This window comes from Barbatula barbatula (genome assembly GCF_947034865.1).
Source record: "Barbatula barbatula genome assembly, chromosome: 19".
In the NCBI taxonomy this organism is placed as follows: Eukaryota; Metazoa; Chordata; class Actinopteri; order Cypriniformes; family Nemacheilidae; genus Barbatula; species Barbatula barbatula.
The window spans coordinates 20,940,373-20,960,275 of record NC_136782.1 but is presented as its reverse complement, the minus strand read 5'-3'; the positions used below and the strand labels follow the sequence as shown (position 1 = coordinate 20,960,275).

The 19,903-nt window shown below is 38.1% G+C and overlaps 1 protein-coding gene across 2 annotated transcripts in view; it reads left to right on the top strand.

Annotated features, from left to right (window-relative positions):
• Positions 1-17,347, top strand: part of atm (ATM serine/threonine kinase) — a 40,639-nt gene extending 23,292 nt beyond the window's left edge. For both annotated transcript variants that reach the window (XM_079482379.1, XM_079482380.1), the window contains 28 exons: positions 78-254; positions 639-816; positions 907-1,015; positions 1,616-1,774; positions 3,014-3,122; positions 4,694-4,782; positions 5,792-5,894; positions 5,973-6,121; positions 6,726-6,830; positions 8,831-8,950; positions 9,074-9,308; positions 9,485-9,652; positions 9,739-9,858; positions 11,113-11,330; positions 11,475-11,682; positions 11,777-11,896; positions 11,971-12,111; positions 12,260-12,398; positions 12,527-12,609; positions 13,916-14,056; positions 14,217-14,333; positions 14,420-14,569; positions 14,651-14,816; positions 14,955-15,041; positions 15,124-15,238; positions 16,143-16,206; positions 16,285-16,430; positions 16,756-17,347. In XM_079482379.1, the coding sequence (XP_079338505.1) occupies positions 78-254; positions 639-816; positions 907-1,015; positions 1,616-1,774; positions 3,014-3,122; positions 4,694-4,782; positions 5,792-5,894; positions 5,973-6,121; positions 6,726-6,830; positions 8,831-8,950; positions 9,074-9,308; positions 9,485-9,652; positions 9,739-9,858; positions 11,113-11,330; positions 11,475-11,682; positions 11,777-11,896; positions 11,971-12,111; positions 12,260-12,398; positions 12,527-12,609; positions 13,916-14,056; positions 14,217-14,333; positions 14,420-14,569; positions 14,651-14,816; positions 14,955-15,041; positions 15,124-15,238; positions 16,143-16,206; positions 16,285-16,430; positions 16,756-16,939 (3,900 nt within the window). In that variant the 3' untranslated portion in view covers positions 16,940-17,347. The remainder of the gene's footprint in view (positions 1-77; positions 255-638; positions 817-906; positions 1,016-1,615; positions 1,775-3,013; positions 3,123-4,693; positions 4,783-5,791; positions 5,895-5,972; positions 6,122-6,725; positions 6,831-8,830; positions 8,951-9,073; positions 9,309-9,484; positions 9,653-9,738; positions 9,859-11,112; positions 11,331-11,474; positions 11,683-11,776; positions 11,897-11,970; positions 12,112-12,259; positions 12,399-12,526; positions 12,610-13,915; positions 14,057-14,216; positions 14,334-14,419; positions 14,570-14,650; positions 14,817-14,954; positions 15,042-15,123; positions 15,239-16,142; positions 16,207-16,284; positions 16,431-16,755) is intronic.
• The last annotated feature ends 2,556 nt before the right edge of the window (positions 17,348-19,903 follow it).

The following is a 19,903-nucleotide window of genomic DNA, read 5'->3' as shown; positions in this document are numbered from 1 at the left end:
CTATATAAACCAAACGTCCAACAGCCATACACTGCAAAATATAATGAGTCATTGAAAGTGAGTGGTGTTTGGGACAGGAGCCCACCCTGACCGTGGAGGTGACCCCACAGTCCAGAGAGAGGCTGGACAGTCCTGACCTGTGGTCAGTTCAGCCTGGTGGACACAGGGACTGGTTGAAGGATCTGTGTATGGCCTTGTTAGACAGCGGAGGAGTCCAGAATGAGGCTCTGCTTCTCACCAGGTCTCTATGCGAGGTACATTAGATGCAAAGTTCAAAAATGAAAATTCGATATAAAGTTCTCTGTTCTGTCGAACACAAAGAAAGATATTTTGGAGAATGTAAGCAAGTCTTAATTCTGGGACATCCACTAACATAGTAGAAAAAAATTATGTATATTTTTGTGAGATATTTGGAAGAATTTAGGAAAGCAAACCAAAGTTCTGTGGCACCTTTAAGTACCATTTAATGTTTCCTGTTTCCTGTAGTTAATGTCATTTGTCCAAATATCTTTCTCTGTCTTCATCAGAATAAGGTGATTTATACAGGTATGAAGTAAGCACTCATGAAGGGCGGGTAAACATTTTTTCATATTTGTGACTTAATGTCTCGTCGAATCGCTTGCTCATTTGCTATGCAGGTGAAAACAGATTTTTGCCAGAGGATGCTGCCGCTCTTTGTTCATGATATTCTTCTGGGAGATGCGGACGGGTCCTGGAGACAGCTCTTATCCACACATATCCAGGGCTTCTTCAGCCAGTGCTGCAGACCCTCAACACCCAGCAGCCGTCCCACCACCCCCATGCTATCAGACTCGGGTACAAAATCAAATTTGCAAGGCCAGTTCAAAACAAGAATTAGTTTGCACACCTGTTTTTTACAAGAGCGCATGTTTCTGGTTTTAACAGGCAATACAGATATTGTAAACCTGGCCGCAGTAGATAAGCCGTCTCTCCGGAGCATGCTGACAGTCATAGACTACCTCAGACAACAGGCTCGACCAGTAACACACGGAAGGTCGGACTTCCTCTGTTGCCAAGGCATCTCATTTTTATGATTATCGTTATAAATGCTCCAGTTGTGATATTCAGTTTCTCGGTTTGATTTATTAACTCGTTCCTCGCCAAACACAAATTTTCTGGGTATCTGGGTTGTCACTGTTGTGCAGCAGGTGGTGCTGTTACACATTTTCTGAAAGACCGCAGTATCTCTATTGGCTAGTAACGGTAAATATTTGATCTGTTTTTTATTCATCCTTCTGAATCTGATATGGATGGAGTCCATAAATTGAATGCTAACTATCTTAGCCTTTAAATCAAAGTGTTGCAATTTTGAAGACACCTACCAACGTGCAAGATGAAGATAGAAGGAAGCGTTTTGTTGTTTAAAAGTAGAATCTCTGTTCTTACATTTGGTACATTGTTTGTCCATAAGAAAATGTACTTGGAGCCATCAAAGTTTTGTGAAAATGATAAAGGATGCTGGCTGGCAACTTAAAAAAAAGTCTGGCGGGGAAAGACTTAAAACCACTAAAAATAAATGTTTCAAGACATGTTTACAGCTTCTCAAACTTGAAAATACCGGCGTTTCAAATGTTGACATCTTGTGCTTTTACAGTAATGAATACGGGACAGTGTGCGATTCAAACTTCTGGCTGGATCTGAATTATCTGGAGGTGGCCGGAGCCGCTCAGTTGTGTTCTGCCCATTTTACAGCTCTACTGTACTCTGAAATCTATGTGGACAAGATCGGATCCAACATGGAGCAGAGCCGAAGGTATCGTCAGAAAAAAACTGTCACATTAATTGACCTTAAAGGCAATGTGTCTGATTTCTGTTAACGGTTGTTGATGTACAAATTGGTCAACGCTCGTCACTTGGCTCAACTTATGTCCGTCTGTTGCACTGTGCACCTTACTGCAGATCGCTACAAGGTTGTTTTGGTACTCGGCCCGATTTTGTCTTAACAAGCGTTATTCGGAAATCGGACACCCCACCTTTTATATGTAAAATTAATAAAATATTGATTTCTCTGTAACATCTCTCTCGTTTCTGTATAATTCAAGTTTAATTTAAAGGTTCGGTGTATGAAATTTTGTGGCATCTTTAGAGCTTGTTAATCGATGTCACGCCATGCTGAATGTCGTGCCATCTTGGGAGGATAGCTGCTAGTGTGTTCAATGCAGTTTTTTTGTATGATTTGGAAATATAACTATGGTAGGTCGGTCTTGCTGTGTTTAAAAACTGCAAAGAGTCGTTCAGGAAAATCCCCTGGTCATATCGCTTTCGATTTCACCGTATATCATACAAAACAAGTAAAGGTACATATAAAAACAATAATAGCAGCGGAGTATGATCCTCCCAAGATGGCGTCGCCACTGCTACACACAACATAGGGCGTGACGTCAGCTTCACATTGTCTAATACGCCCTGTTCAAAATGCCAGCGACATTGCCAGGCGATGTAATTCATTCCAATGGTAGTCTAGCAACGGACTAGTGACACAAGCAACAGTGACTGTTGCGACAGGAAGTGGGCATATATGATGCAAATGATTAGCGACTTTCGGGAGCGACTACCAATAGGGAACACAGAACTCCTTCCTTGCCGAAGGAGATAACATATTTATGAAACGCGCTCTGTAGGGCAGTTTGTCCGTTTACTGTATGAACAACATGGTGAATTCCATGCAAGGGGACCCACGGGGTATGTTAACAAAATTATCTCATTTTAATGTAACATAATCATAATGCTTCATTCACCTCTGAAGACAAAGTTATGTATATTATATTGCATTTCTGTCAATAGATCCTCCAAAATTGACACACTGGACCTTCAATGCAAGACCCTTTCTCCCAATGTTTGCATTTGCTGTTAAGATTCATGAATGGATTGTGCTGTTGTCGATATTAGCAAGTCTCCCCAGCATTGAGAGCATTTTAAATCATGAGGTTCAATAATGGCCATTGAAGGCAGATGGGATTCGGTCACGGTGTTGTGTATTTGGCTGTTACAGGTCACAGTCTCGAGCGTCGAGGAGGATCACATTTGAAGAGGGCAGCCAGACTCTGTCCATTGGCACAGTGAATGAAAAGAGTTTGGAAGACTCTGGCATCAGTCTACAGGTGAGTGAAGATATATTCATATGAATTGTGATTATTGATTGATGGGTAGCTGTGGTATGATACTGTTTTACAATGAACCGTAATAGGAGCTAAAGATCTGATCTGGCAAAAAAGTATTTATTTGTGCTGTTAAAGGAAAAGTCAAGTTATTTCTAACTCACCCAAATGATTTTCAACATGTTTTAAGTCTTCGGAACACAAACAAAGATATTTAAGGGATTGCAAGGCCTCCTTATAGACATCATGGTTATAGTTGTTGTCAAGGTCCCGATAAGTACAAAAAACATCCGCTCATAGTGGCTCAATTGAATATCTTTGAAGCGTCGAGAATACTTTGTGCGTAAAGCAAACCAAAATAACTAGTTTAATCAATATATAATATATTGTCAGTCTATGGTGTGCCTTCACGAGAGCACTTCGACGCATGCGCATTTATTTGAGAATATATAGATTAAAGTCGTTATTTTGGTTTGTTATCGCACATCCAGTACAACACGGTTTAAATAACTCCATTTTGATTTTGCGGCAAAGTTTTCCTTTAAATTATTATGACATACTAACTGTTTTATAATTGTAATTATTGTGAATACAGTCACGGCTGAGTAGGTTGTTTGCAATCACGTGGTTTTTATGACGCAGGCAGCAAGTGATTTTCTCCATAGGAATGACAAACTCAAAGTTACCGATGTTTAATGACCCGAACAACGACCAGGTAAACCCAGATTTCTGTCAAACCGCAATTGTTTAAACATTAGCTTCCCTTAAAAAAACGAGCTTTTATTAAATAGAGAAAGGGAAAAACATCGTGTTAAACGTTTCTTCCCCTTAGAAGTCCATTTTAAGGAAACAACTTAACGAACCGAAACAAAGATTGTAGATTCTTTATAATGAACTTCTATCAAGAAACGCTTAACGGATATTCTTATCCCTGGAATAAGCGCTTGTTCTTTTAACACTAGCTGGTGTTTATTACAATTAAGGTTTAATATAAATTTGGTTTTACGTGGTCGTCTGTGGGGAGAAATGCTTAATTTATCACTTTATCCGTTTTATCAGGTCACCTGGTCGTTGTTTAGGTGCGTTAAACCTAGTTAAGCGTTTTAGAGAGTCATCCGGCTCGGCTCATCCCGACCGCAGATTCAGGTTTACAAGACACTTTTATCTCCGCTTCTCAGCATTTTCCCCTTCGTGAACATCAACTTCATGTGTATTTTGCTACACAATAAAAACACTGTTCATGGTTTGATCGATTTGAACAATAAAAAAGCGACGAAAAGCTTTCCTGTAGCTCAGTGGTAAGAGCAAGGCGTTAACAATGCTAAGGTTGTGTGTTGGATCTCAGGGGATTGCACATACTTAGAAACAAACGTATAGGATAATGCAATGTGAGTTGCTTTGGATAAAAGCGTCGGCCAAACGCATAAATGTAAATGTAAAATCACTTGCTGCCCTCCATCGTGACGTCATGTGCAAATAATCTATTGTTGCAGGTTTTGGGCCGAGTAGCACGACATCTGGAATTACTCTGATGAACCCATTACATACTCATGATGTGCTTTGATTTGTCTCAGGATCTTCTCATTGAAGTGTACAGGTGCATTGGAGAACCTGACAGTCTTTACGGGTGTGGAGAGGGCAAGTTAGTCTGTCCTCTGACTAGGTGACACTTTTTTATTATTATATGTGTCGATCTTGTTCTTGATTTTATTATTTTATTTCTGTGAGTTTTCTGTCATCGGTGTATCAACACTTTAGAAATCATACTAATGACAAATTCCCTGGAAAGCCTCATTTTGCAAAGTGGTCACCTGGACACTAGCACGATGAGGAATACTAAAATCTAAACAATATGCCCAAAAAAAATAGTATTTTTTTCCAATAAAAATCCATCATGCTGACACAAACCAAAGGAACACCTATGACACATTTAAAGATACCTTATATGACGGAAAGGGTCAGTCTTCACCCGTATGTGTGTGCTCGAACAGAGCATTTTAGATGACCTTTGACCTTGGAAGTACTTTCTTACATATTTTGTTCTTCTTTTTAAATAATAAAAATAATAAAACACCAATGGCACAAACTCAAAGGACACGTATTCTTTTAAAATCGTTTATATTTATAAATAATTCTGTTGGTTTTGTTATTTTTATGCATTTATTAGACCCTGTACTTGTGTGTAATAAGTTCACTTAATTAAAAGTTTAAATAAAAAGGAAGTGATTATAAACCATACAAAGGGAGGGGGACATGTGTTTGTAGGTGTTTTTTCACCTACAAATGAAATGCAAACTAATTTAAAAGGAAAATGCACAAAACTATACAGATTTCAATAACCATCATCATAATAAAAGGCGCTGAATTGCGTATTAATGGATAAATAGGGTGAGTTTCTTTATTTGGAAGCTTTTTACATGCCTAAAAAATGTAGGAACAGGTTTGTCACCATATTTTGGAAATGCCTAATTCAAATTTTAGTTGTATTTACATTTGTATTATTCTCTATTGTGTATAACTATATATGCATATATATATATATATTATTCAGTTGGAATTTATACTGAATGTAAATAACAATGTAATGTAATCTACAAGATCTGCAAGCATTGCGTCTTTTTCATTGTGTAAAAACAGATTACTCATTTTGGTGTTTGTTTGGTGGTCTCCAGGATTCGAACGTATGAGCACGAGGCCATGTGGGAAAAAGCCTTGGTTTCATATGACCTTCACTCCAACCTCCCAGAGGTCACACGACAGATCGGCATAGTGGAGGTACGTATGACCTCTGGGCTGGATGCTTACGGATGAAACTTTGATCAGGTGAGCAGTATTGAGTTTGTGTTTTCTCAGGCTCTGCAGAACTTTGGTTTGTGTAGTATTCTGAGCACGTATCTGCACGGGCTGGAGAGAGAGGGTGTGGAGTGGAGTCCTGAACTTCGAGAGCTGCGTTTTCAGGCAGCGTGGAGAAATACACAGTGGGACTGCGATCTGCCTGAAAGGTGCATGGGGGGGTGGGGGTGTGTTTGCCTACATCTCTGGTTTTGAGAGATTTGGCCATAATAAGATGTTTTACATTTTAGACAAAAAAAGGTCAAGATATCTAGGGGTGTAACGATACGCTCGGTTCACGATTCAATACGATGCACGTTACTAGGTTTGCAATTGCATCATGATATTTATAAAAAACTAAAAGTATAAATATGGAACTGACATATCTTTTCCCAAAAAGTACCATTTGTTAAAGAATTGACAACATTCAAGGTTTAATTCAACCGTTTTTATGTAAACTAACTAATAATAATATAATGTACTGCCATGCTGCTCCACGATTCATATTTTACTTGCTCAACAATAGATTTCTTAATGGTTTTGTATTGCTATTTTTATATATACCTCAATATATTGTTGTTATGCCAACCTTATGATAATGTACGAAAGTATGATTCTGTGAGAGAGAATTTTTGCTTTATTGTGAGAATTTAGCGAATGCCTTTTCTCCCCCACAATTTACAGGTAAATGTCACAGTTTTTATTGTGAAAAGGGGACGTTTAAGGATGATGGGATTTCTTTATGACTCATTATTTGTATTTTCATTTGTTTAGAACTGAGAAGCTGAAGCCTGGAATCAGTGAGTCTCTGTTCACTGCTCTTCAGGCTCTGAGGGATAAAGAATTCTCCCTGTTTGAGCAAACACTCAGCTATGCCAGGTAACCAGAACACATCTTCTTGTATAAAACCCTGTCCACACCAAAGACGGAAAATCTCTCTAAATGAAACAACATAACTACATTGGACAGTGCTATCATAGCACTGTAGCTATCATCTTTGAAATTCAGTAACTTTTACTCAGAGTTACCGAGTGCAGCCGTGACGTGTCAGAGGAGATCTGGCCCTATCAGCTGAGACTGGTTTTTCCCGAGGTTTTCTTCTCCGTTTATTCATCATTAGAGTTTGGGTCCCATGCCACTGGGCCATGTTGGTTTGCTCTTGCAGACTGCTGTTATTAGATTAGCTTGAGATTCTGTAAACTCCATTAAGGGAATTGTTCACTTTCAACATACATTTTCATGATAATTTTCTCACCCCTGTTGTCATCCAAGATGTTTATGTATTTTTTTCTTTAGTCGAAAAGAAATTAAGGTTTTTGAAAACATTCCAGGGTTATTCTTTATATAGTGGGCTTCAATGGACTCCAAACGGTTGAAGGTCAAAATTACAGTTTCAGTGCAGCTTCAAAGGGCTTTAAAAGATATCAGACGATGAATAAGGGTCTTATCTAGCGAATAAGAAAATTAAGACGCTATTTGGTGTATTTTATACATTTTAATATTGTTTGTAAGAAACGATACCAACATGCATATTAACAACCAAAATCAATTGGAATTTCTTATATCCACAATGTTTTAGCCGTTGTACAATGCATTTTTGCATCCAGATTTTGTCTTTTTGATGTTGATTAATCAAGTCAAATACTAAATCAAACGCTGTTTACAAAAAAAATATTTTAAAGGTAAAACAACGATGTTGAACGATTTTGAACGTGGAGGAGAAGATGAGATGGATTTTTTCGCCCTGTCCTACCAATGTCAAGCGTGACCTCTTTTTTAAGGCGAGCATTTGTGTTTATAAAGCATTTTGATTGTTTTTTAGAGAATGACAAATCTTTTCGCTAGATAAGACCCTTATTCATCGTCTGGTATCGTTTAAAGCCCTTTGAAGCTGCACTGAAACTGTAATTTTGACCTTCAACCGTTTGGAGTCCATTGAAGTCCACTATATGGAGAATAATCATGGAATGGTTTCATCAAAAACCTTAATTTAATTTCAACTAAAGAAAAAAAAAACATTAACATCTTGGATGACAACAAGGGTGAGTAAATTATCATGAAAATGTATGTTGTAAGTGAATTCCTTTAAAGGAACCTGGTGTTTAGAGAGATGTGTGGCTTAATGCGTTGTATTAGCCTTACACTACTAGCATTTGTCATTATAAACGCATCAAATTATTTAGATTCTTTAAAAAAAACTAAATGTAATACTTATTTTTACCTAAGGAGGCCGCCATAGTCTTTTTCAGTGACGTAAACTGGTTGCACGCACAGCTAGACAGCCAAACTAAACACAGACGCACTCATCAGTTCTTCAGTAAATATAATGTGCTGCAGGATCAAATATATATTTATATACATATATATATATATATATAAAATAAAAAATTGTTGTTGTTCTCAATGTTTTTTTACAATGTATTTTATCCAGATTTAGATTTTTAGCCTAACGTCATTGTCCTCTCTCCCTCGGTCATTACCTGATGGGGTCCAATATTCACATTTGCTCTAATACAGAATAAATTATTATTATTATTGTGTTTATCATGTGTATTCTCTTAATGTATAAAGTATACGATTACGCTGGATGCGGATGTCTTAATGTCTGATGTCATCATGGATTTTGATGCAAGTAAAAATATTTTTTCAAAGTTTATGAAAATTGTGAGAGTTACACTGGTTTTTAATTTCACATTTATAAAGTCGATGCCATTGTTCATATATTAAGCCACACATCGCTCTATCCCCAAGGATCCTTTTAACATTGCTTAATAGAATGGTCTTACTCTTTTTGTAGATGTCCTGAATTGTATTTGACCTTTCTCTGTTTTTCTGCGAACTGGCCTTAACCTGACAGTGCTGTGTGTGTGTTTTGTCAGAGGTCATGAGGTGGAGGAGTTGTGTCGTGGCAGTCTGGAGGCTGCTTCCTCGCTTTACCCCGCACTTTGTAACCTGCAGAGAATTGCCGAACTCCAGAGTGTCCAGGATCTTTTCGCAAGGTCGCCAGATCCCATCAGTGTTTTTGCTTCTATTATTGCTGTATTCATAGAGTCTGCATTCAAATGTTTGTGTTTGAAATGAAGTTGAATACACGTTGTAAAAGATATGTTTGCTCTTGACAGGCCTATAACTGACTCCGCTCTGAATGAGGTCTACGGGAAATGGCAGCAACACTCGGATCTCTTGACTGATAGTGATTTCAGTCTGGTCGAGCCCGTTTTAGCCCTGCGCTCCTCCATACAGGAAACCCTGATTTCTTCAGCCAAAGATCCTGAACGGAAGAACTACCTGATATCGGCCTATTCCTCACACCTGATGGAGCTGTGCAAACTTGCTCGTGCTGCAGGAAACACACAGGTGTTTTTCATGTCTTGTGTATTGAATTCGCTACAATTTATGTTTCATTTAAATATAAGTCGGCAAATATCGGTGTCGGCCTGTTAGTCGTTTTGGGGAGACTGCTTCTTTTTGTCATAACACATGGTTACCCTCAGAGAATGTTTCTCCAGCGTTGTGTGTTTTTGTTCATGTAGCTGGCAGAGCGAGCAGTTTTTCACATGAAGCAGAAAGGCGTGGCCAGCGCTGGGGGCGTGTGCTCGTGGGCGTGGAAGCTGGAGGAGGCTCAGGTGTTCTGGGTGAAGAGAGAACAGGGGCTGGCTCTGGGGCTACTCAAACAGATGACCCAAAAACTGGAGGATCTAGTGAGCGGGCGTTAAGACAGTATATATTGCGTCTATTTCAGATATGTCTGTGTACGTGCCGAATGCAAATGTGTTTATGTGAGCAGGTGTGTGTGAATCCTGCTCTGGTGCCGGTGCTTTCTGAATGCTTGAGACTGTGTGGGAACTGGCTGGCCGAATCCTGTTTGGAGAGTCCCGCTGTTATACTGGAGAAATATCTGGAGAGGGTAAAGCCGTTGTATATTGTACAAGGCATGATGGGAAATGAAGTGATTCTTGGAAAGTAATAAATGATTCTGGTTAAGATTATTTGTTACAGGGATAGTTTTACTGAGAAAAAAATGGTTTTGCACATGGATTTCTCTGTGCAGTTAAAGTCCCTGTGAACCTGAAATTGCGATATTTTTACTCCCGTATTTTGCTGCATTTCTGAGTTAAATGGAATTTCGAATGAGGAAAAATAGTTGGCGTGGCATGATTTTTCACCACGATTTGATTGGTTGTACAAAAACAGCCGTTGCAACTGGAAGCTGACGGATGAAGGGGAGGAGTTAACAGATGCGCCGCCCAAGCCTACTAACTTACGTCATTTTAGATGTATGGTCAGTAGAGGGCATTTTTCAGATTTTATATATATATATCCGTTACGTAACTGGAACGAATCAAAACACAGATTTCGCTGCCACTTAAATGCTGACTGAGCCGTCGATTGAGACACTCGCTCTCAGTCACGTGATCAGAAAGAAAAAAAACCTTATAGCATCTGTCAGTCTGAACTCTAGACATTAAGCTGTCAAGTTTTTACTTTGACTGCATGTATAGGCATATAATTATACTTACTCATTATATACAGAGTCCAGTTTTAAATTAATGCACATATAATGTAGCCTAGAAGGCTCTCTGTACACGGACTTAATCTGTTGATGTATTAAATATGGGCAGAAAATGTATTGAATATAACTAGCATTTAGTTGTAGCTGGTGGATAAATAAGGTAAAAAGTCAACATTATAACGTCTTTCAATGTAAGTGTCTATGCTCATTTCACATTCACTTAAACTTGAATTGTGAATTTGTTGTGTATTTTTTATTATTTAATAAATATTTATTATATTATATTAGACATTTTTCTTTAATGTCATCCACTTGTGTTTTGTGGCTCTTTTTTCAAAGTATCGATTCAGGCACTGTTTAGGCACCAGTACCGTTTTAAAAGTATCGATTTGGCACCGGTAAAAACCTAAACGATACCCAACCCTAATTACAAGGCCACACGAATTTAAAAAAGAGAATGACCCACATTGGTAAGCTGTTGACAAGAAACGCTGCTATATTTCATGAAAAAATAGGAATCGTGATTTTTCATTTCACTGGGACTTTAAGTGCAGTTATTGTCTTCTCATTGTTAACGTGCTACCACCACGCTAGTGTTTTATATACTGTGTATTGAATGTCAGTTAATGAGTTATTGATGCCGGACAGGCTGTGAAGGTAATTGAGGACCATTGTCCCGGATCCGACGCCAAACTCCAGAGCCAGAAAACCCAGGCTTTCTTCTCGCTAGCCCGGTTTTCTGACGCACAGTACCAGAGCATCGAGAATTACATGAAGTCCTCCGAGTTTGAGAATAAACAGGCGCTTCTGGAGAAGGCCAAGGAGGAAGTTGATCTCATGCGAGAGAGGAAGGTCATCAACAACAGGTCAGCAGTATGGGGATCACAATTACACTTAACTATGTAGTGACTACTATTGGAGTGACAGGGAAAGCTACTCACCAGAGCCCCTAGAGAGTCAGGGCTACAAACAAGCTGCAAACACAGATGCACGATTTTATTCATGCGCAGGTACACAGTAAAAGTTCAGAGGGAACTCGAGCTGGACGTTAAAGCGATGGCCAACCTCCAGACTGACCGTAACCGCTTCCTCCTCAAGGCTGTGGAGAACTACATCAAGTGCCTGGAGCTCGGAGAAGAACACGACACCTGGGTCTTCAGACTGGCGTCCCTCTGGCTGGAGAATGCTGACGTCAAAACAGTCAATGACATGATGAGGGTAAGACGACATCTGCAAATCGAAGTTTCGTACGGTGTTACAGATGTCTTATTATTGGTGGTTGTAAATGGTGTTTGGTTTGTGTTGGTGTTAGACTGGTGTAAAGAAGATTTCATCGTATAAGTTCCTGCCCCTGATGTACCAGTTAGCTGCTCGAATGGGCACAAAAGTGTCCAGTTCACAGGACGTGGGTTTCCATAATGTTCTGAATGAGGTAACCTTGAGCTGTTCAATTTAACTACACAAGTAGGGAGTCACAGCTAAAATATGTCCATGTACTGTCTTCAGCTGATCTGTCGGGCATCCCTGGACCACCCGCACCACACTCTTTTTGTCATCTTGGCCCTGGTCAACGCCAACAAAGATGAGAGTTTCTCTCGCAGTCGGTCGTCCAAGAGCACTGCGCGCCAGCCTTCGCCTTTGGACTCGGTATGTATAGTATATCTACATTCAGACTCAGTAATGACATAACGTTCATCCAAAGTTGAAAATGTATTATGTATTTAACATTGCTCTACGTGTTCACAAACTCTTGAGACTTGGGGTTTATGATATTGTTCATTATATTGTGCTGTAGGAGCGCGCTGAGGTAGCTCGAAAGATCATTGACGTGGTTCGTAAAAAGAAAGCCAAGATGATCAAAGGCATTGAGACACTCTGCAGTGCCTACATCACTTTGGCGTACATGGATGCAAGTCGCCATAAAAATGAGAAGAGTGAGTACATCTGTCCAGTCGAGTTTCTTATCAGTGTCGTATAAAGATGAACTGTATTTGGATTATGTTAATACAAAAGATGTTTTTAATGTAACGTCTGTAATAAGAGTGTTGTCTTGTTTGCATAGAAGCCATACCGATCCCGTCTGAACAACCAATCATGCAAATCAAAGACCTCGATGATGTCATCATTCCCACCATGGAGATCAAGGTAAAAAGCTGTTTCGTGTCAAATGTGCGAAAGGAAAATACAAAACATGTCACTAGTATTCTTTTCAAGCAAAAATGTCACAGAAGATGTCTTATAATAAATAAAAATAACAATACATTTCAATCTATCATAATTATTCTGTTATATCACAAATAAATAATAAAAGAGTTATTCTTGATCTGATCCCTTTCTCTCGATTCTAATTCTCACCGGCTGACTATAATTTTAATAGTTTCTTTAATTTGCTGAAAACATCAAGTCACACTGCTCATCAGATTTAAGCCATCTGATTTTTCATTTCATGTTGCTCAAGGTCTTTATTCCAATAGTTACTTTTCTACTAATAATGAATTATTAACGTTCCTTTGATTATTAAAGGCCATGCGTGAACGATGCAAGATGACTATTTTTGATAGTTTTTTCTGCTGAAATATCAGAATTTTTGACAAACATCTATTGTATTACAGTATTATTGTATAAAGTATTTGTGACCCTCTGCGTTTCGAGTTAATTTTGTCCCAGAATAAATGTAAAAGGCATTTCTTTTTATAAAGAAAGCTAAAATAAGGGAGCTAGACCTTTATTATATCAATATACAAGTTCCTGAAAGGCAAGTAAACGTCAAAATTAGGATTCTGGCTCAATACATGTACATACTATATTTTGAGATGTAACATTGTGAGACTTTCTTAATTTATTGACAGCTATTTACGACAGCTTTTGTTTCGAGAATTTTGATTATTTTCCATTTCTTTCCTACGATCCATCTTCAGAAACACTCGGGAATACGAAACATTCCTAACTTTTTTTGTGAATTAGAATATAAAGTCCCCATGAACCGGAAGTTGGGATCATTTTTACTTCCGTATTTTGACGCATTTCCAATTGAAATGGAAGAAATATTGGGCGTGGCTATCGTCTTTCTCTGCGATTTCATTGGATAACAGCCGTTGCGTGTTGAAATGGAAGTGACAGTTGAAGGGGAGGAGTTAACGGATGCTAAAATGCGTCATTTAAGATGGCTAGTCATTACAGGACGGAAGTGCATTTTCAGATTTTAACTGAAGTTTATTAGTACACATGATTTTTACAATGAATGACCCACATTGATAAAATGTTTACAATAAACGCTGCAATATTTCATGAACAAATGGGCATTATTTCACTGGGACTTTAAGAAAACGTAAGGCAGAATTTTCTTCATAAGAATGTTTTGTGAATCCGGCCCCTGTTTCCCAAGAACAAAGAGAAAGGTTAGTAAAGAATGACAGACATCATTTTGATTTCATTAACTTGTATTATTTAGGTGGATCCATCATGCAGATATGAAGACCTTGTGACCATCAGGTCATTCCAACCTCACTTTCACCTGGCTGGAGGCGTCAACCTACCGAAGATAATCAAGTGTGTGGGTTCAGACGGCAAGACCATGATACAGCTAGTCAAGGTCAGGTTATCCACAACAAACCATAATCATTCAAGGGCATTCCACGTGTACTGTGTGTCTGTTGAGTCTTTACTGTGATACGCAGGTGAACCTGTTCCTTACAAGTGTATGTCAACTTTTAAGCCCAGGTGTAAATTGTGTGGTTGTGTCGGGGTCACAGGGTCAGGATGATCTGAGGCAGGACGCGGTGATGCAGCAGGTCTTCCATATGTGCTCCACGCTCCTGCAACGCAACGCAGAAACACGCAAGAGAAAACTCAACATCCGCCGCTACAAGGTACAAACACTCCTCACACACATTAAGTGTTCGTAAGATTTAGCAGTTAAAGAATTGTGGGACACTGTGCTGTGTGTGCGGAGCAGGTGGTGCCGTTTTCCCAGCGCAGCGGTGTTTTGGAGTGGTGTTCTGGTACCGTGCCCATTGGAGAGTTCCTGGTGGACCCAATGAAAGGGGCACACAAACGCTTCCGCCCACAGGACTGGACCAGCATGGCCTGTCGCAAGAAAATGATGGTAGTGCTTTGTGCTTTCTATACACATATCGTCCTTTTAAAAAAAATCTAATGATATCATTTGGCTCTCGGTTACGTGTAGGATGCCCAGAGGCTAGAGTTTGATGGCAAACTTCAGGCGTTCACAGAGGTGTGCCAGAATTTCCGGCCAGTGTTTCGATACTTTTGCATGGAGCGCTTCATGGACCCTGCAGTGTGGCTGGAGAGACGACTAGCGTACACGCGCAGTGTTGCCACCTCCTCTATCGGTACGCCATACTCGCACGAAACCATCATCCACTGAGTGTCCGTCTGACTTGAAACTGAATTGTGTGGCAGAATGAGACAAGCTTGATCTTTAATTCATAGAATTGAATAAACGATGTAATATTGTTTTTTTCTTTCAGTCGGTTATATCGTTGGCTTGGGCGATCGACACATTCAGAACATTCTTATTGATGAAGAGACCGCAGAACTGGTCCACATAGACCTGGGTATGGGCACAAAGAAACCATTGCTTATGAAAATGTTTGATCTTTTCATTTTGTGTCAACCTGCAACATCTTTTTGACGCAGGGGTTGCATTCGAGCAGGGTAAAATCTTGCCTACACCTGAGACGGTGCCGTTCAGACTTTCTCGAGATATCGTGGATGGGATGGGCATCACTGGTGTAGAGGGGGTGTTCAGGAGGTGGGCCTTTATTAGATAACTCAACTCAGACCTCTTCATTTAAAATTGACCAGGAAAAAAACTCTTAACTTAATATTCTGTTTGATGATCAAAAGGATAGTAATAGATTATATTATACTATAATATATTTAAAAATAACAGCAATAAATAAATCATATATGAGCTATAACTACATTAAAATACAATTATAATATAATTTATTAAACTATAATATAACAAAAAAATAACAGTAATAAATAAATAATATATAAGCTATAACTACAATAAAATACAATTATAATAGAATTTATGAAACCATAATAAATATTATTTGTTGCCGTTTTAATTATATTATAGTTTAATAAATTTGATTATAATTGTATTTTATTGGAGTTATAGTCATATATTATTTATTGCTGTTATTTTTATTATAGTTTAGTTCCATAAATTCAATTATAATTGTATTTTATTGGAGTTATAGCTCATATATTATTTATTGCTGTTATTTTTATTATATTTTAGTTCCATAAATTCAATTATAATTGTATTTTATTGGAGTTATAGCTCATATATTATTTATTGCTGTTATTTTTATTATATTTTAGTTCCATAAATTCAATTATAATTGTATTTTATTGGAGTTATAGCTCATATATTATTTATTGCTGTTATTTTTATTATATTTTAGTTCCATAAATTCAATTATAATTGTATTTTATTGGAGTTATAGCTCATATATTATTTATTGCTGTTATTTTTATTATATTTTAGTTCCATAAATTCAATTATAATTGTATTTTATTGTAGATGTAGATGTAGTCTCCTGTAATTCTGGCCTAAATGTGAGGCACTGAATGCATTCGTGAAGACACATATCTCGGTTTCTAGAGTACTGAACTATTCTTATTGTTATATGAATATTTAGATGTTGTGAGAAGACGATGGAGGTTATGAGGAGTTCACAGGAGGCCCTGTTAACCATTGTGGAGGTGAACACAGAAACACATCTCATATCTGTCATTCATGAGTAAATGAGTGAGCTTTCTTAACCTGGATGATGTGTGCAGGTGTTGCTGTACGACCCTCTCTTCGATTGGACCATGAACCCTCTGAAGGCCTTTTACCTGCAGCAACACGACGAGCAGGCGGAGCTTAATGCCACGCTTCACCCCACACCGGGCGGAGACGACCTCGATGCCCACCGCAAGGCCAGGTCTGCCGCGTTTTTACAGGGTGGCTGCGGGTCCTTAAAAAGTCTTAAATTAAATGTTCCTAGTAAAAGGACCTTAAGAAGTCTTAAAGTATTACGTATCTACATGTACTTACATGTGTTTATTTTTACAGTAATGAAAATATTGAATTTGTTTCAAATGACAAATGCTAGTAGTGTAAGGCTATTATAACTTATACATATGCATCAGACCGTTGTCTTGCTGTTACGCAGCGCCACTGGCCAATCATAAGGACCAGGGGGCGGACATTTGTTTAATCAAGAGGACGACCCTGCTGTCTCACGTCTAATGTGTCTTGTGTTTCAGCAGTGACAGTCAGATCTTTAATAAAGTGGCGGAGCGAGTGTTGCTCAGACTGCAGGAGAAGCTGAAGGGTGTTGAGGAGGGAACGGTGCTCAGTGTGGGAGGGCAGGTCAACCTCCTCATCCAGCAGGCCATGGACCCTAAAAACCTCAGTCGACTTTTCTCCGGCTGGCAGGCCTGGGTCTGATACACGCCACAGATGTTCATGTTCTCATACAGACCAAAACAATCCATAGTAAATGAATGTTGGTCTCGTAACGTTCCAGCTTTATCCACTCTAAATGTCCACCTTTGAAAATACTTGCACTATTAGCCGACAGTATGTATGATTAAAACGCAATTTAATGCGTGTGGTGATTAGTAGCGAGGACGGAAGACTTTATGCTTGTCTGACAGATTTCTGTAGTCAAATCAAATCGTTTTAAAGGGAAATTTAATGTCGTTCACCAAACATTTTATTGGTATGAATTAAATAGACATTTTGTTTCGCAAGTGGGGAAAAACATTTGCAATAGATATCGCTCATTGGTTTTCATTAATAACTTTTTGAATGCAATAATTACGGTCACATGGAAAATAAACTGTTTATACATCACTTTGCCTATTGTTTCAGTTTGAGGTTGTACCATCAATGTCTAAATGTTTGTTAACATAAAACAACATTTTTTCATTTCAGTAATGTAACATTTAAACATTTAAACGAAAGATGTGCTTCTCTGCTTACCCTAAAGTCCCCTATAGACCACTTTGCAAGATGTAAACACTGGTTTAAGTTATTTATTATTATTAAGATATTTGTTTGTTTTAATCCGTTATATATATTCTCTCGGTTGAATTTTATTCAAATGTTCGTGTAGTAAAACAGGAAGTTATTCTGAACCCGTGTTTATTTCATCATCCAAAGAGGTCTATATTTGTATAGACGCTAGCAAGTGGATGAACATCAGCTTGATAGTTTTTAATGCCCAAAATGTTTTTGTTTAGACTTTTATTTATTCCCTCAAGTGGACTAATATTGTTAGCCTGACATTTTTACAGTTCCGCCTCTAAGGCTGGGTTCACACCAAAGGCGAACTATCGCGTTCCACAAAAGTTAGTTTTGTTGACGCGAGTTGACAAATATATTTTGAAGCCCAAGTTTGCGTCTTTGCATTGACTTTGTATGTCATTTTCTTGCGCAAATGAACCCCCCATAAGACTTGCCGGTAAATGATATGAAATGTGTTTGGCTCATGTGACATAAGTAACCATGTTCACTGAGGACTGCAGGTTTTCTGATGGTTTCTTGTCCCATCACCAATCCCAAAAGTCCACTTTAAATGTGACAGAAACTGTCAATATTGATTTATAATCTTTAGGCAATGCTGAACCAATCATTGGTTAAAGCTCAACGTGCAAGTGCAAAACAGGGAGTATCCTTTTATAAAGTTATAAAGTAAAGATTTAGTTTCTGAACTTGTATTTTGACGGATTAGCAATTTGGGAACATGGTTTGGTTTGGTTTGACCTTTATTGTCATTGCATGGTATACAACGAAATTTGACATCTCATAAACAAACAAACCGTACTCATCAAAGTAAATAACATAAAAACAATAAAATAGCTTAAAGTGTCTTGTGCATGTTGTTTAAACAATATTGCATTCATGTCCGTTGTGAGTTACTAAAGGAGCTGTGGGAGGACAGAGGCAATTCACTCCAAAACACGTTGTTCCAGATTAAACTATTGAGCTTGAGACTTCAGCGTTACTTAAATAGGTTTAATATAAAAAGTTATTTTGATACTTAAATACAATATTCTTCAATTTGTACTTTTACATAAGTATTGCTTTTAGGAACTTTATACATCCCTGCACCTTCTGTACCCATAGAGACCGTTATTCACGTACTGTACCGTGTGTGCTTCATGAATCCATGTGTTGGTGCAGTTGATGAAGGTATGAGGAGTTTGATGGAGTCAGTGGGAGAACCGGAGACGAGCCGTGGATGATTAGAGCTGCTTTGGTTCATTACAGGATTCATGAGGCTGAGCCACTAGAAACAGCAGCATAACTCTGAGTCTGAGTGTAGTCTTATACCTCAAAACAACTTCCACTGTTTTATTGGGTCGTTCTCCTTGTCTGAATTCAAGAAAGTCATATTTACATTTACGATAAGTTGATCTTGCGAAGCAGTGTTGGGTGAGTTACTCTAGAAACTAGTAATTCATTACTTTTTTCAATGACATATTGGAGTGTAATTGGATTACTTTACAATTATTACCTGTGTTGGGTGGAACTAGTTACTAAGTAATTAGTAACAATAATTTAATTAAGTTTCCCTCGAAAAAGTATGTTGAATGAATTAAATAAGCCGTTTCATGTCTGTCCTTGAATCACGTCACTATAAAGTAATTAAATACGTTATTTGTACAGTAATCTAATTACACTATTGAATTTGTCATCGATAACTAGTAATTCGTTACTTTTTCAGAGTAACTTGCCCAACACCGCTTATTACTACTAACTTTCTATACATCAAACTTGACTAGTTGAGTGATTCAAGGATTCAACGGCTCTTTTAAGTCATTCAAATAATGTAAGTATTTTTATTAACATCAAAAATGTGAGAAGGATACATTAAAGTGTGTATTTTAAAGTTAGACTGTTCAATTCCACGTTTGAATATATTACACAGTATTTAGTTCAATAACATCAGAAGTAACCGTAGTTAAATTACAGAAAAAATAAGAGTAATCCCTTACTTGACCTTGTCAAGGAAAACGTAATTAAATTACAGTAATGAATTACTTCGCAGTGCTGGTGTAACTAGTTACTAAGACTTTTTCTACAGTCGGGTTTAAAGGAATAATTCTCGTATACATCGAAGTCGAGGACACTGCATAGGTGTTGGCAGATGACTTTGGCCCTTTTTGAAGAAACTAACTGCCCCATCTGGTGGTAAATCAACAACATGTGAAGGCAGTCGACAAAACAAACACTTAAAGACGAGATGAGCACATTCAGAAAGAGAACGTGAGCATGATGGAAAGATTTGTCATGAGAACATGAGCTCATCAATCCCAGTTCCATTTCAGATTTACCAATATATATCTGTACATATATTATTCATAAGTCATGAATGAGATATTAGAGCCCATAATAAAATGCTGT